The sequence below is a fragment of the Mustela nigripes genome, chromosome 9 (genome assembly GCF_022355385.1).
Source record: "Mustela nigripes isolate SB6536 chromosome 9, MUSNIG.SB6536, whole genome shotgun sequence".
NCBI classification, from domain to species: domain Eukaryota; kingdom Metazoa; phylum Chordata; class Mammalia; order Carnivora; family Mustelidae; genus Mustela; species Mustela nigripes.
This window is the reverse complement of record NC_081565.1, coordinates 19,904,746-19,920,694: the sequence shown is the minus strand read 5'-3', so window position 1 is coordinate 19,920,694 and position 15,949 is coordinate 19,904,746. Positions and strand designations below refer to the sequence as shown.

The 15,949-nt window shown below is 51.8% G+C and overlaps 1 protein-coding gene across 6 annotated transcripts in view; it reads left to right on the top strand.

Annotated features, from left to right (window-relative positions):
* RGS3 (regulator of G protein signaling 3) overlaps positions 1-15,949 on the top strand; it is a 117,618-nt gene that overhangs the window by 17,308 nt on the left and 84,361 nt on the right. For 4 of the 6 annotated variants that reach the window (XM_059410998.1, XM_059411000.1, XM_059410999.1 and 1 more), the window contains exons 5-8: positions 696-764; positions 9,038-9,098; positions 10,209-10,299; positions 10,916-10,971. In XM_059410998.1, coding sequence (XP_059266981.1) covers positions 696-764; positions 9,038-9,098; positions 10,209-10,299; positions 10,916-10,971 — 277 coding nt within the window. Of the gene's footprint in view, positions 1-695; positions 765-9,037; positions 9,099-10,208; positions 10,300-10,915; positions 10,972-13,668; positions 13,878-15,949 lie in introns of those variants that run through there. The other 2 variants (XM_059411006.1, XM_059411001.1) reach the window with 2 other exon arrangements.

Here is a 15,949-nt window from a genome sequence, read left to right as displayed (position 1 = left end):
TCCCACTGTGCCTCGGGCCAAGGCTTTTCCTTGGGTAGAAGAAATTTTCCAAGTGGAGGAATCCCTCTGCTTTGTAAAACTTGCTACCCTCCCCGGGCCTCAACTTCCATAGTTGTAAAACGGGCTGATGAGAGTACCGACCTCGGAAAGCTGACCTATGAATGAGACCATGTAATGCATGGTCAGCTGTTTAGTAGTAGTAGTAGTAGTAGTATTGTTATTATTTGTTCCCCCTCCCTGAACTCTGGGACCAATGGGAAGGAATGGCCGTTTGGTATTCTGTTTCTGAAAATGAAGTACACTTTTTTTTTTTTTTTAAAACTGATTTTGTTTATTGTAGAAAAATAGATCAGCAAAGAGAAGAAAAGAGAAAACCGTTTGAGTCCTACATGCCTCGGGTTATTTCTTTTTGGGTCTTTGATTTGTGTGGGTGTGTATGTGTGTGTGTGTGCAGGTGTTTACAAAAATGGGATTGTTCTATAACAGTGTGCGGTAAGCTCCCTTTTGTCCTGAACAAGGTGATGTAAGCTCTTCTGTGTGTGTGAATACTCACCTCCCACCCTGTTGGGAGTTTCTTTAACCAGCTCCTTATGGTTGTTTTAGTTATTTCTAAACTTTGCAGCAGTGATGGACTCTGGAGGTCCAGACCGGAGCTCGGCCCTACTAACACCCTGACCATCTGGTTTGCTTTGCAGTCCTGTCCAAGAGGAAGATGAACAGAAGCGCCTTCTGGTCACTGTGTGGAATAGGGCGGGTGACTCCAGGTGAGGGGAAGCGCTGAGCTGGAGGGGAGAGCCTGCCCTTGGCCTGCAGGTGGCAGACAGGCAGCCAGCAGGCAACAAGTTAAATCTTGTGAGATGACTGAGTAGTAGTGGCCATACTCAACCTGAGAGACTAGCTCTCCCTTGAGTCCCCATAGCATCAGACAATGCCGAGGACCATGTTACCAAGCAGTATTTGCTGTACCCTTGGTATCAACAAGGCACTGCGTTGGTCTCTGGGAACACCAGCTAGTCTGCCTGTGGATTCTGTTCTCAAGGTGCCCACTTGCAGGAAGGGATACTAGCTGCTGCGTAGGCACTGATTACAGTAACATATAAACAGGCTCAGTTCCATACGAGTAGAAGCTCCTAGAAAAATAGGCCCATTTCTTTCCTAGACATCACTATACTCAATACCTAGCACGTAGATGTTCTGTAAATATTGTTTGAATGGATACAAGGCTGAATGAGTAATAAGGACAGTAAGTATAGGAAGAGAGAAGTTCCTTGTGGGCCACTGTGATCAAGGAAGGCTTCACAAAAGAAATGGGATTGTGTACTCGGGGCAGAGATCAAGAATAAGACAAGGAGAGAAGGGGGTGCTGGGGTAGCTCAGTGGGTTAAAGCCTCTGCCTTCGGCTCAGGTCATGATCTCAGGGTCCTGGGATCGAGCCCCGCATCAGGCTCTCTGCTTAGCAGGGAGCCTGCTTCCTCCTCTCTCTCTCTCTGCCTGCCACTCTGCCTACTTGTCAGATCTGTCTGTAAAAAAAAAAAAAACTTAAAAAAAAAAAAAAAAAAAGACAAGGAGAGAAGGTTTTGCATGAGCAAAAGCAAGAGGCAGGGTTACGCACACTGGGCTCAGGCTGCTATGAGGAGGCTGCATGGCAGGTGCTGAGGTCTTTTGTGGGAGGAGCCAAACAGGCGGGTCTGGGGGCTGCCCAGGAGGTGGGAGGCCAGACGTGGTCCTTAGTGTGGGGTTTAGTCCAGCACAGGCAAAGAGTGTGGGGCGAGGGGGAGAATCGGCTGCCCGGCAGAGGGGTAAGAGCAGCTGGGCTGGGTGCCTTGCCTACCGTGAGCAGCAGGAGCTCTTCCCCTGGTGCAGCCAAAGGGATCTGGGGGACCCTGTGGTCATAGTTTTGTTGAACCATCATAGAACCAACTGGACAAATGCCTCAGTGAATGAACATCAGCTCCGTTCATCAGCTTAGACTGGGAAGATACTTTGGGGTTTGTTTTTTAGCATCTTACATGTTATAGCTGGTATGCTTTTTAAAATTGAGCCTTACTCAGCCTTCATAAGGAAAGATATTTCTTTTAATAGAGCATACTTTTTCTCATGGAAGTGATGGTGCTATAGACCTCATTCATTCAGCTGTCATTTCCTGGGTACCCACGTGACTACGTTGTTCTGGATGCTGGGGACACGTGGGGTCAATCAGAGACAATACTGCTCTGGTGAGGATCACTGATAGGGACTTAGAGGTGTGGGTGAAAAAGAGGACATCACATTGATAATAAGAACAACAGTTTATTGAGTGTTGACCACAAGCCAGGGGTTGACAGTATGTTATCTCATTTAATTCTTAACTCTTAAGAGGAGTAGGGTTTTGCCCGAGTTTTCAGAAGAGGAAATGGAAGGTAAGAAAGGGAGTCAGTTGCCCAAGGTCACATGGCCAGTAGGCAGTAGAGCTGGGCTGGGGATCCACGCACTTAGGCCCCAGAGTCTCACTCTCACTATACTGCCTCCTGGGGTGCATGCAGAAGGACAGAAGAAAGAACCAGCAGAGTATAGCGTGCAGGACAGGGCAGGAGTGGGGAAAGGTCTCCAAACTACCCAGTGTGGCAGGAGGGTCAAGTACAAAGTACGGACCGGTTAGAGATAAGATGAAGAGGTTGGTGTGAGCCAAATCAGATGATTCTGTGGTGTTCTTTGGCACCCTAAGGGGGGTGGTTCTCAGTCCTGGATTTGCATCAGATTCCCTGGGATGCTTGCAGAGAACACAGGTTCCCAGGGGCCACATCAGATGGATTCAGTCTGATCTTCATGGGCAGGGCTGAGAAATCTACGTTTATACAAGTTCTCGGGGGACCCTCATGCCGCCACCTTGGTGTTTGGAAAGTTGGCGGTGGAGAGATACTGAGGGGTGTTGAGCAGGGGAGAGGCAGGTGCGTGTTCTAGATCTGTCACCTGGTAGGGCTTTGGAAGGCTGGGGAGGAGTTAGGAGATCTTGGGGTGATCTGTGAGAGAGATGCTTTAGGGATGGAGGGGAGAGAAACAGACCTAGGCCAGATTTAGGAGATGAGCTTAATAGTACTTAGTGGTGGTTTGGCTGTGAGAGCAGCAGGTGAAGTCAGGAGTCATTCCCAAGCGAATCAGCATGCCATGGAGGGGAAGGGAACCAGCTTTGGGCCCCCTGGGAAGAAGGGGCTGGAGAGCAGCCAGATGGAGCTGTGGCGGTGGGGGGAGCCTTGCTGACACAGAGCCCAGAGGGAGAGAGGTCCATGCCAGGAATATGGGAGCCACAACCACCAAGGTGGTAGGTGAAGTAGGGGGGACTGCCCAGGATGTGAGTGACCAGGCTCAAGGGTGAGAATCCCATCTTGACAGGAAAACCTGAAGAAGACAGAGGAGGGCATCAGGGGAGCCCACAGGATGGAGGCAAGGAGGAGAGCAGGTGCTGGAGGTGGGCGCCATCCAGGGATCTGCCACAGTGGTCTGCCCTCCTGTGAGACCAGGGCGAGTCCAGCAGAGGGCAGTTCACGGTTTTTGGAAAAGAAAGTGAGGTTGCGGGGAAAGTGAGTCAGCGCCCAGCGGGGCAGCATGACAGAGGCCGTGTCTCCACTTGTTGCCTATTTTGGGAAAGTGAGATTCCTTATTAAACCAAACAGAGTGGAACTCGTGGTCATGGTCCCAACCCAAAGCTCAAGAGGGACAGAGCAGGCACAGGCAGGCCCACTGGGGGACAGATGGCCCCTCTGAAGCTGCCAGCGCCACAGAGGCCCCCTGGGCCATGGGGAGGCGTGGTGTTGATCCATCTCCAAGCCAGAAGGCCTCTAAGCTGGGGGAGGCAGACCGAGCAATTGCAGGAAACTTCTGCCCTGCGGAATACTCTCAACACCGCATTGTGCTTCTCCGAAGGGCGAAGGACAGACATGCGACTTAGCAGCATCAAAGACCATCACAGAAGGAGGGAAACAAACATTGACTGAACTCTTCTCTGTGCCAGGCACTGAACACACGTTATCTCATTTAATCCTCATCACAACCCCAGGAGGCAGGAATTCTTACCGTCCCTCCCTTCAGAGAAGAAGAAACTGAGGCTTATAAAGGCGAAGGAGCCTGTGTGAGGTTTTTAGACACCAAATGTCCACTGTGTGTGGACATTGCACAGCCTGCTCCTCGTGTTGTCTAATTTAGTCCTCACAACGCTGTCTAAATAGGTAATGGTATTGTCGCTCTCTGACAGGTGAGGACACAGAGGCACAGAGAGATCAAGTAACTTACCCAAGCTAGCACAGCCAGGAGGTGGTGGAAACAGGATTCAAATTCAGGCAGCTTGGTGCCAAACCTGTGTAATTATAACCATGTTACAGCCCCACTGACCATCTCATGCAGGCAGTAAATGGCTCCAAAGCTGTACTCTTTCTGTGACACACTGTGTCGGTACCCTTGTTCCTTGGGGCCTGGGCTGTTTCCCACGGCATTTGTCGTGTGGTTTTACATAAATCATCAGGTGAATATGTGGCAGCTGCACTTTGCAACTGATAAGCGATAAAAGGGAAGCCTCTGTTTCATGACTTCTCACGATCCTGCCCGTGATGGCTGTGAACTCGTCTTAGGGGGACGAGATGGTCTACAAAGACCATCTACAAAGAACATCTTTGGGGGAAATGCTGGGTGATGTCACCTCATCATGGTGACAGAGTGGGTGCTGAGGGGAACCAGGCCTGAGGGGAGTAAATCTGGCTTCATGCCAACATCACTGGGAGACCTTGGGTATGTCCCTTCCCCACTCTGGGCCCTGGTTTCAACTGTGAAATTCAGTGAAAGATGCTAAGATTTTTTTCAGCTTTCAGGTTCTGTGAATTTTCAAGAAATTATAGACATTTTCAAACATGCGCAAAGGTAGGAAATATCATATAATAAGCCCTCGTAGAGTCACAGTCCAGCTTCATCAATCAGCACTGTATGGCGAGTCTAATTCCCTCCCTGCCCCCACACAGTATCCTTCCTCCAGTGGATTTTTTTTAAGCCAATCCCAGACATCATCATCTCATGTCCTCTCTACATATCTCTCTAAAAGATGGCTTAAGAAAACAACCACAGTGCCATTATCATGCTTGACAATTAATAGTAACTCCTTGATATCACTGACTATGGAACTCAGCTATTTAAAACTTTTGTTTGATGATACGGTGAAGGCCACACTGAAGCTTCTAGTATCAGTCATAGCACTTTCAGAACCAGTGGCCAGAGAACAGTCTTAGGATTGTAAGGTCACGCACCGCGCTAAAAAAAGAACAAAACACACATAGACTCTAAACACATAATCCTTTATGCAAAGAGTAGGAACATTTATGGAGAGTCTCTTTGCTGTGTGTCATACCCTGTCCTGTTCTCCCGCCTTTAATCTACTTCCCAAACAGGATCTCAGTGCCAAGCACAGTGCCATCATGTTAGAAAGCTTGTGACCAGACACGGGGAATGAAGAAAAAAAAAAAGAATGGAAAAAAACGTGTTCAATTTAAGCCACCAAAGTAAAAATAAATGGAGATTAACTGCTCTCACCCAGCAACAGAAATAGTTTAAGGCCCCTGTAGAGAGAATGGAAAAGCATTCCCTGAAAATAATGCGTTTTCATTTTGCAGGGGTCTCGTGCCCTCTGCTCAAAAGGTAACAGACCCAAACACTCTTCCCCATGAGAGTTCCATGAAGCCTTACCTCTGAGTCTTTGTACTGGCTGTTCCCTCTGCCCTTCCTCTTCCTCTCCCTGGCTCAGCTCTTCAGGCCTTCGTCCAGGATCTCAGCCCTCCCAGAGCTTTCAGCATTTGTTGCCTGCACTGTTCATCTGTCTGTCAATCTCGCCCTGTCAGTGAGAGGCCTTGTATTGCTGTCTTGAAATGCTATTTCAATCCCTGCATGTTTGTCTTCTTTCCTTAATGCTGCGGCTCCTTGCCCAGGGCCTGCCAACCAGCCAGAGGCATGATGGATTCATCCATTCGTCAAGCCTTCCCTGAGTGCACAGAGCCCTGAGCTCAGGGTTCAGCATTCAGAAGTCACCGAGGCTTGGCCTCTGAGACTTGGTGCTCGTGAAGTTTTCATGCAGTCTCCAGGGTAAGCACCTGTTCCCCAGTTTATAAGCTGACCGACCAGTACATTGCAGGTCAGATTACATGTAAAAGAAGTCTTTCTTCCTCCAAGGATTTTTCAAAAGCGGGCTTAAGGAGTAGCTAATTGAAGAACACTTAGAGAGAGTTTCCTGCTTATGGACATTAATTGTGACAATTTACTTGGCCTGAATTAGCATGAACTCATTGGAGGCCCCTTAACAGGAAGTAAAGCTCATGGGAAGCTATTAACCATTTAGCATTCTCTAAGCCTTAGGGAATGAAATTCCACTTATTGAAGAGCAGAGGGAAGAGGCAGCCTTTATTACAGCTAAAGCATTGTGCTTGGACATTTAGAAAGTTAGAGTCATACCCAGTGTGATAGGAAAGTGTGCACCAAGGAGGTGTGAGCACGCAGATACCAGCCGGGCTGCCCTTGAATGTGTTGATAAATAAAATTAAGTTCGTGGTGAGGACTTTGGCGAAGCCTTGAAAAGGCTTTTCTGGAATGGCAACTCAGACTAGTGTCTGCGGCTGGTGATGGTCCCTGTGGCTGGTTGTGCCTACTTGGCTACTTCCCAGGAGGGAGGAGTGCTTGCTTCTGCGGGTGGGCTGGGGAGAGGGATGTGGAAGGGTCCCTTTACTGGGGGTGAGTGCACTGTCCTCTTTGGGTAGATTATTAATCTGGTCTTGTCTGATGGGAAGGGGCAAGGAAGAGGGGGAACCATAGTGCCCAGGCCACAGGAAATGAGGGCAGGGAGAGGGAGCACGGGGAGTAGCCAAGTGACAGGAGGTGGGGAGGGTGGGGCAGAGTATGCCTCTGTGGGGCAGGGGCACCGGTTCTGAGGATCAGTCCCTGCCTTTTGGCAGCCCCGCCCCTACTTGACCTGGCTGCCTGTGAGAAGCCGTTAGTTTTATTCTGCCTGGGACAGTCTGGTGATGAGTTGCTACACTTTCCAGAGAATGCAAACAGTATATATTCATTGAGACCTGGCCCACCGGTCCTAGACTGGAGCAGGCATGGGCAGGAGCCCTGCAGGAGTCCGGGATAGCTTCCTCTAGACTTGCACGTCCAGATCCTCCCTTGGACTTGCTGTGTCTGTCCTCGGTAGCAGGCTCTGATGCACAGGACTTGGGTGGGCTCTTCAGAGGGTTCTGGGCTGAACCCTCGGCTAGAGCCCCTGGCCTCACTTAGGCAGCCCTAGAGCAGGTTCCGGGAGGCATGTCTCCAGGGAGTTCACTACCCGTCTGGGCGTCTCCTTCCATCTTTGGCTTTGCTCTTGTGTCTTCCACAGTATTTGCTCAATCCCTCCTCTGTGTGGGTCCCTCAGATGTTGAAGGGTTGATTATGCTTCCATCCAAATACTCATGTCATTTCTTGATTAACAGCTATCAAACCAGTCTCTGGGGCAGTCTGAGTTGGGGATGTGCTAAGAAAGAGGAGAACAGAAAAATGAAAATTGACTCTTGTGCTAGGCTAGAGAAAGATATGGGAGAGTAGAAGTATTTCCAAATGCTTTTATATTTTTTTTCTTTTCTGATTACAAAAGTAGTGCTTCTTGCCTATGAACATTTGAAAGCACTGAAAACCCAAAGAAGACAAAAACCTTTCTAATCCCATCTACCGGAGACAACCATTGTTACTATTTTTGTGGGTGTCCCTCTCATTAAACTACAGATTTGACAACTATTTCATTTTCTCTCCCAGTGACAAGATTATTATATTTTTAAGATTTTATTTATTTATTTGAGAGAGCATGAGAGGGGAGAAGGTCAGAGGGAGAAGCAGACTCCCCGTGGAGATGGAATCCCAATGTGGGACTCGATCCCGGGACTCCAGGATCATGACATGAGTGGAAGACAGTAGCTTAACCAACTGAGCCACCCAGGCACCCAGCAAGATTATTTTTTGAATTTCATTAGCGTTAGTGTATGCCATCATTACTGGAAGCTGCCTTCTATCAGTCAGTCCCTGATTGGACGTTGGGACTCAATGGTGATCAGTCTTCCAGAACTTTGAATTACTCTTAGCCATGGAGGAACTGACTGAACTCAGCCTCTCGCCACAGTGTGACCCCACCCACGTGGCCTGACCCTGGCTCACGCCTACTTTTCCAGGTCAGGTTAGTCTCAACAATTTTTGTGTTGACTGGGACCGTGACCTGAACCTGTCCTAGAACTGCTAAGGTCCTGCCTGTACCTGAGAAAAGCTTCTTGAACTTGAGGTCCCACAGCTTTTCAGTTGAGCGTCAGTCCGTGGAGATGGGTGCTGAAATTCCCGGCAAGGCGTGGCTCTTCAGATCTCCTTAGTACCAGAACTGTTCATGCTGAGTGAAATGAGTCAGGCAGAGATAGACAAATACTGTACGATTTCACCTTATGTGGAATTAAGAGACAATACAAATGAGCAAATAAAAAAAAAAGGACAAAAAATCTGGACTCTTAAGTACAGAGAACAAACCTGTTGCCAGAGGAGAGGTGGGGGATGGGGAGGGGAGACAGTGCCCTATCTTCATGAGCTCTGGGAGATGTGGAGTTGTTGAATCATTATACTGTACTCTTGAAACTAATATAACACAGTATGTTGACTCTACTAAAATTAAAGAAAAAAAAAAGTCCCCAAAGCCCAGTAGCCTTGAGCTTTTGTGGTTGGTAGAGGGAGTATGGCTTTCCAAGCTAGGGTGCATGGCTTTCCCACAGGACCTGACTACTCACTTGTTTTGTGACCCTGGGAAGGGGACCAGCTCTGAGCCTCTCGGCCTTTTCCTCCATGAAATGGGGAGACTCAGCCCTCTCCAACCTAACTCACCAAGTTGGAAGGATCAGATGAGACAACGTGGGTCAAAGTGCTCACAAGGAATCAGGCAGACCTATGTTGCATGCGATAATTGGTCTCCCGATAGAACCCTTGGAGAAGGTGCTGACTCAAGCCTCCATTGTTCTCCCAGACAGAGCGGGCTCATTGGCTGCATGAGCTTTGGGGTGAAGTCCCTCCTGACTCCGGACAAGGTGAGCCCCAGGGAAGCTTCTGGAAGGATCATCCCATCAAGGTCAGGGCTAGCACGGCCAGAGCTCTTTGTCTGGAAGCCCTTGGGTGGAGCTTCTGACTCGCCTGCTTCCCGGCCTGAATAACAACACTGTTGATCGTTCCTCCGACCAGGCTTTGGGTCCTTTACTTGGTTGGTGCTTGTCAGAGATCAGTTGTCAGGCAGCTTCAAAGCATTCCAGGGGGGCTCTGGGCCTGGAGTCAGCTACACCAGGACACTGGCAGATCCCTTGGAGTTCTGAGCCCTCCTGGGCTTGTCTTGGAGGAGGAAGGCTAGGGGGTTCTTAATCTTTTAACGTTATCCACTGGCTTTTGTGGTTTTGGGTCGAGCAAGTGTCAGGGAGGGAGGGAGCAGCACCATTGTCTGTGGAGCTTTCCTTCTGGCTGTGTGAGGACTGTGGAATCTTAAGACCCTTCCTCTGGGTACCCAGTTCCTTATCCACCCCTGCAATCCCCACCCTCAACCCCAAACTGGAGGCTTTTGGGCAGGGGAGGCAGAGAGATGTGGTGGCCCTGCTACTTTGTGTCCTGGAGTGGAGTCTGGGGGAGGTGGCTGAGGACCCTTTACCTTGCATGTAGGTCCCAAATATCTTCTCTTGACGGCAGCGCTGGCTTCATTCCCTCTTGGGAATGAAGTCCCCCCATGGGGACTGCTCAGGAGCCTCAGGATGCCTACTTTCTGGCCTCTCCATCCTTCTTTCACTGCCACCCTTCTGTTATGTCAACATTCATTGGGCTCCTACTGTATACAAGGCACAGGGCTAGGCCCATCAGAGAGCCTCTGCACAGCCCAGTGGGGAGGCAGGCAGGCAAGTCGACCGTTGTCCTCCAGGGACAAGAGGCTGTGGGGATTCAGCAGGGGGGAAGACCAGCTCTGCCTGGAGCATCAGGGAGAGCTTCCTGGAGGTGTAGGGATGGGTCAGGGCAGCTGGAGTGTCTGTCTCTGCTAAGATGATGCTCCCGGCAGAGGCTCTCCAGGTGTTTTTTTTTTGGGTGGGGGGAGTACTGGTGGAAGTCTGACCTGGGGCCTCTGCCTCCTCTGTCTGAGCATGTCATGCCTTCCCTTGTGACAGGAAGTCAGCGGCTGGTACTACCTTCTGGGGGAAGACCTGGGCCGGACCAAGCACCTGAAGGTGGCCCGGCGGCGGCTGCGGCCACTGAGAGGTGCGTGGACATCACCTTCATCTTCTGCCTGGACACGCTGTTCTACCCTTGTGTTCTCCCTTCTCTTTCTTCCTGAGTAGTGGCACCAGCCCTGTGTTTTGTGGCATCTGTCACCACTGGCTGCAGTCAAGTCAGGAGTCCGGGGGCTTCTCACGAGCCCCTGCTGGAATGCAGGCTGCAGGCAGCCTTTGCCCACCTTACCTCGTTTTTGTGGTTGGATTTTCCCACGAGAGAACTAGAGGCCTGACCCTATGTGATTCAGCTCCCTCCTCTCTAGCTTATGGAGAACTGGGTTTCAGGAGCTTTCTGCATGGCTCCTCTGTGATCAGGATCCTCCCTGGGTTGCCTCACTGGCCTTGGGGTGTCCACCTTGATAGGTAGGGCAAGGGGGCCCTGCTTGGATTTTGGGTTCCCTTCTGTTCTGTCCTTCTCACACACAGACCCGGCTCCGGATTCCCTGCTGAGCCTGAGCTCAGCCACGCCCACATCTTGGAGGCTGGCAGTGATCTGGACAGACACATGGGCCTGGCACCCTGGCCTTGTCCTCTGGGTGGTCTCTGGAATGGACTCTTATGTGCCAACAGAAATTTTCTGACTCTGATCTGTAATCTTTCAGACACGCTGCTGAGAACGCCAGGAGGTGGGGATACTGAGAAAGGGGAGAAACTCAAGGTAGGTGGGGACAGGCTCCAGCAGGACTGACAGGACTTGGGCCTGGACTCTAACTTGCTCCTGGTCCATCCTTTGGCCCAGGAGATCCCTAAACAGGACTGTTTTTGGTGCCTGAGACTCAGGTTCACTTGGAGCTCGGAAACTCAGTAAGTCATGAATTTTTAAGGGATTATTTTTTATGCTTTTCTCAGGTTACTCATAGTTAGGACTATAGTGGGGAGAGAGCTGGGCCCCGGCCCCTGGAGATGGAAGAGTCTGAATCTTACTGACGTTCAGTCTCTCAAATCCAAGCCTCCCCTTCCCTCCAGGCCCCCTCGGACCACTTGCTTCTTGCGCTGTGGCCGAATCGCCCTCAGCTTAGGCCTGCTTGATGTCAGGGAGCAGCCGTGAGTCGGGACTTGAGACCCATGGGTTCTTACTCCTCTAGGGCTTCAAATTGAGAGAGGAATCTTCATGAAGGAATTTGGGGGCGCTCCCCCAAGTTCATTCTGTCTCTTTATGGGACCTGGTTTTCTCCAACAACCAAGAGAAGGAGAAGCGAACTCTCCGTGACTGAGACACCCCTGTGCCAAGTCCTGCTGGTCCCCTCTTTAACCCTCACTGCCGCCCCTGTGGCAGTTGTTACTTCCCTGTCTCACAGAGGTCAGGTTCAGAGAGGTTAGCTCACTCTCCTGAGTACCCTGAGCCACACAGCCTCCTGCATGAGGTCTGCTTGGGAAGATGCGACGATGGAGGATGATACCTTCCATGAGGTGTCGTATACCCTACAAAGTGTTCTCCCTCTCATCTACTCCGTTCATTCATTCGCTCATCCACTCAGTGTTTACTGAACATTCTCCTGGGCCAGATCCTGTGCTGAGGGGGGTATAGCTGTGAGCAAGTCGGCAGAGCCCGCCCTAGGCAATGTGGCGGCCACTAGCCACCTATGGCCACTGAGCCCTTCAGATGTGGCTGGTGTGACTGAGGGCCTGACTTTTTCATTTTATTCCACTTGAACTAATTCAATTTACCTCATACATGTGTCTTGTCACTACCTTGTTGGACAGCATGGTTATTAAGTTGTTAAAATAACTTGCTGGTTACTGTATTCTGTGGCTTCATTAGAAGCTTAAAACCTTGTTTCAAGGGCACCTGGGTGGCTCAGCGGGTTAAGCATCGAACTCCTGATTTCGGCTCAGGTCATGATCTTGGGGTCATGGAATCAAGTCCCGCATCAGGCTCCACCTGCAGCATGGAACCTGGTTGAGAGTCTCTCTCTCTCTGTCGCCTTCTGTCTGCTTGCAAACACATGCACCTCTCTCTCTCTCAAATGAAGAAATACATCTTTTATTTTTATTTTTATTTATTTTTATTTTTTTATAAAGATTTTATTTATTTATTCAACAGAGAGAGATCACAAGTAGGCAGAGAGGCAGGCAGAGAGGGAGAGGAGGAAGCAGGCTCCCTGCCAAGCAGAGAGCCTGATGCGGGACTCGATCCCAGGACCTGAGATCACGACCCGAGCCGAAGGCAGAGGCTCAACCCACTGAGCCACCCAGGCACCCAAGAAATACATCTTTTAAAGAATCTTCTAGCTTCACTGGAGGAGCTACAAAGATCTTGCTCCCTCTCTCCCTGCTTACCGAGCACAGGGAGGACAGTGACCAGAGAGCATTCATTACTAGTGACTTTCGGGTATGACGTGACATGACATGGACATCAACACCACTAGTTTCCAGGTGGCTTCATTCTGGATCTGCACACAGGCCAGGACCTATGGGCGTGTTGTTCTGAGTCCTGTTTGATCTTCCTGGGCTTACACACTTGGAGATGTCCATAGGACCCAGTACAGTGCGAGTGCTTGTCAGAGGCTTGGTCAGGCTGGGGGAGCGCCTCCCGAGGTCCCTTGCTCAACTCCCCCATTGTGCACATGGGCAGAGGGAGGCCCAGAAACCTGCATGACCTGTCCACTGTCACAGCAACCAAAGCTGGGCTGTACCAAGGGACACTCTGTGGCCCCAAGGACACGAGCAGCTGGGTGGGTTTCCCCAGGGACGGTGAGGTGGGTATAAGGGGTGCTGGGCTCACCAGGAACTGCTCTACGAGGCAGGGAATGAGACTGGGGCTCTGGTCCCAGCTCCACTGTACCCCGCTGTGTGACCTTAACCACTGTGGTCCCCAGCTTCTTGAAGGGTAGATGGTGATTGGAATTCTCTCTTTGATGGGCCTTTAAGGTCTACGTGTCATCAAATACCTGATCAGATGGCCACTGTATGGCCAAGGAAACTGACTTTTAAGTAGCCTGTGAATGGCAGGCTGTTCCGCAGACCCCACAAGTTTTATGGTCTCTGTTTTGAGATGGGATGTCTGTGAGTGCGACCCCCTAAGGCATCCATGAATTCTTCAGACGGTGTTCGTCCCCTGGATTTACTCCCAGGGGACGCTGGGATTTGTAGGGGGAGGTGGCGCTGTTCTAGAGGGGGCCGTGTTTTATGCCTGGGTTCTCTTCCAGCCAGGGGTGTTTGTGAGAACACTGGAATCACAAAGTGGCCCGCGGCGGAGAATGCAGCCAGAACAAAGGCGCCCTCTCCCCGCCGGGGGCCGGGGGAATACTAACTAGTTGACAGGAATTTTAATATAAAACTCTGCCTCTTCCTTGTCATTCTGAGGTTTCAGGAAGCCTTCGGGCTTATCGTGCAGAGGCACACAGCACAGACAGGGCCTGGGGAGGTGAGAGGTGATTTCCTGCCATTCTTCTGCCGGGCGGGCTTCCCAGGGCGGTCATGCCAGGCTGACGGGGCGCAGTGCGGGCTCCCACTGCCGGGGGAGAGCTGGGGTTTTATGGGGCGGCAGCCGAGGCGGGACCCGCAGCCATGAGCCGCCTCAGTGGGCTCTGCAAGGTGTGCTCGGAGCGCCGCTACCGACAGGTGGGTGCTCAGCCCTCTGGGGGTACCCCGGGGGTGCCCGGGGGCGGGGTCAGTGTAGGGGCTCTGAGCAGGCCTTCTCTCCCCTTGAGGCCATCCTTGCTTCTTCCTGCTCCTTGTAGGTTAACTGCAACCTGGGGGGAAGGCTAGAGGCTGGACTGGGCCCAGAGGTCCACCCTTTACCCACGGCCCTTCTCCGGGGGAGAGCTGGGGTTTCTCTGCGGGAGAGCCTGGGGGGTCCAGGCCCCGCCCGGCCTCATCCTAACTGTGGACATGGTGGTGGCCTTGGGGAGATTATCTAGTTGATTTTCTGTTATTTTTGTCTGGGGGCAGTGTGGGTTTTAAAACAAGCATTTCAAGCCTGAGACTGGAAATGGCTGAGCAGCTGGGTTTTGTGTTTTTCTTAACTTTATACTTCCATGAACTTTCTCTCCACCGAATGGGACAGGAATGCCTTGTCCTGCACCGTTTGTGTGGGAGCATGTGTTCCCACGTGTGCTGGTATGCATGTTCATGTGAAGATGGGGTGTTTCTGTGTGTATGTGTGTACACATGACTTCCTCCTCGGTAGCTGTGATGCCTGGAGCCTTCGGCTCCGGAGCCCATCCTCACAGAGGGGGCTCGGCTCTTAGCCTCCAGTGCTGGGATGTGGGGCGGGGGTAGGGGGGAGGAGTGACCATCTCTTGGCTTCAAGGCATTTCTAGAACTGTGTTGGGCACTTTTTCTTATAAATAAGGAAGGGGGTCAGGGAGGGTGAAGGCAGGGGATGCCCAGATTTGGGGACTGTCCAGGCTGATGGCAGCTCAGGAACTGTTCTGATTTTAAAAGTATGAAGAAACCCCTCTGTGTATTGTAATGGCCAAACTGGAAGGTGAGTCCTGACTCCTGCAGACAGGCAGCCTTAGGTCCTAGGGAGATGCCCAGAGTGGCCTCCTGCACTGCGGCTTGCTGCCATTGGGCCCTGGGGCCCTGGAACCCCACCTGTTCTCCCTGGCATCCTCCCTAGCCCTCGGGGCCCCGCCTGTGCTCCCCGCCCCCCTGGAGCCTGGCAGAACAGCTCCCAGGACACCAGCAGCTGGTTGCAGGGGAATGGGGTGGAGAGCTCTGTTTGAGAGGTGGGGAAATGTTTGGTCACCTTGGGCCTGTGGGCCACCAGGCACGGGTCTGGGCAGGGCCTGGGGCTGAAGTTCAAGACAGATCCTAGTCTAGGAACCCACCCTGGGTTTTGAGCACCGGCTTTTGGGTCTTCTTGAGCTGTGCCCTTGAGCTCGTCACTAGATCTCTTTGAGCCTCAGGATCCTCGTCAGAAGAGAAGGGACAGCGGTGTCCAGCCAGGGTGCTGTGGGGGGCACGGAACACTGTGTAAAAAGTGCCTGGTGCAGGGTCTGGGACATACATATAGGACAGGCTCAGGTAGGGAGGGGGATGGAAGCCTGGGTGTGACAGAGGAGCAGAAAGCAGGCATGAGGGCAGAGGTGAGGTACTGGCCTGGGTGAGATCTGGGAGCAGTGACCGTCCCTGCCCTGGACAGGAAAGAGCAGGGACCACCCCCAGGAAGGATAGCCTCTGCCAGGAGCTGCCGAGGTCTCAGAGTCTGGGCTGGGCTGCTCCCCTCACCTCCTGACACTGATGCCCTGGGTCACAGAGGAGGACTGAGAGCTGGGGGCTGCCACTTCCTCTCTTCAGGCTTTGGCTTCCTTCTCTGTGAAATGGGTATATTAAAACCAGTCCTGCATTCCACTCAGGGCGGCAGTGATGGTCCAGTTCTTTGGGCACTCTCCTCTCAATGCAGTGAGTGCTGTGATGGACAGAGTGTAGTCTCCTTCCTTTATGTGGTCCCACCCCTCACACGGAGCCAGAAGGGGAGCTTGCTTCCCGGCCCCCTTCCTCTTCCCTTCCTTCCCAGCCCCCAGCTGACTTGGACCATTGTCTGGGCTGGTTCTTACTGAGGCTGGTACCTTGGAAGGCAGAGGGGGCTCGAGGCCTCAATTCTGCCTGGATAAGGGGACCAGAGTGTAGGAGGAGGAGGCTGTTTTGTGGGAGCACATCTCTTCTCTCCAGGTGCAGCTCTGGGG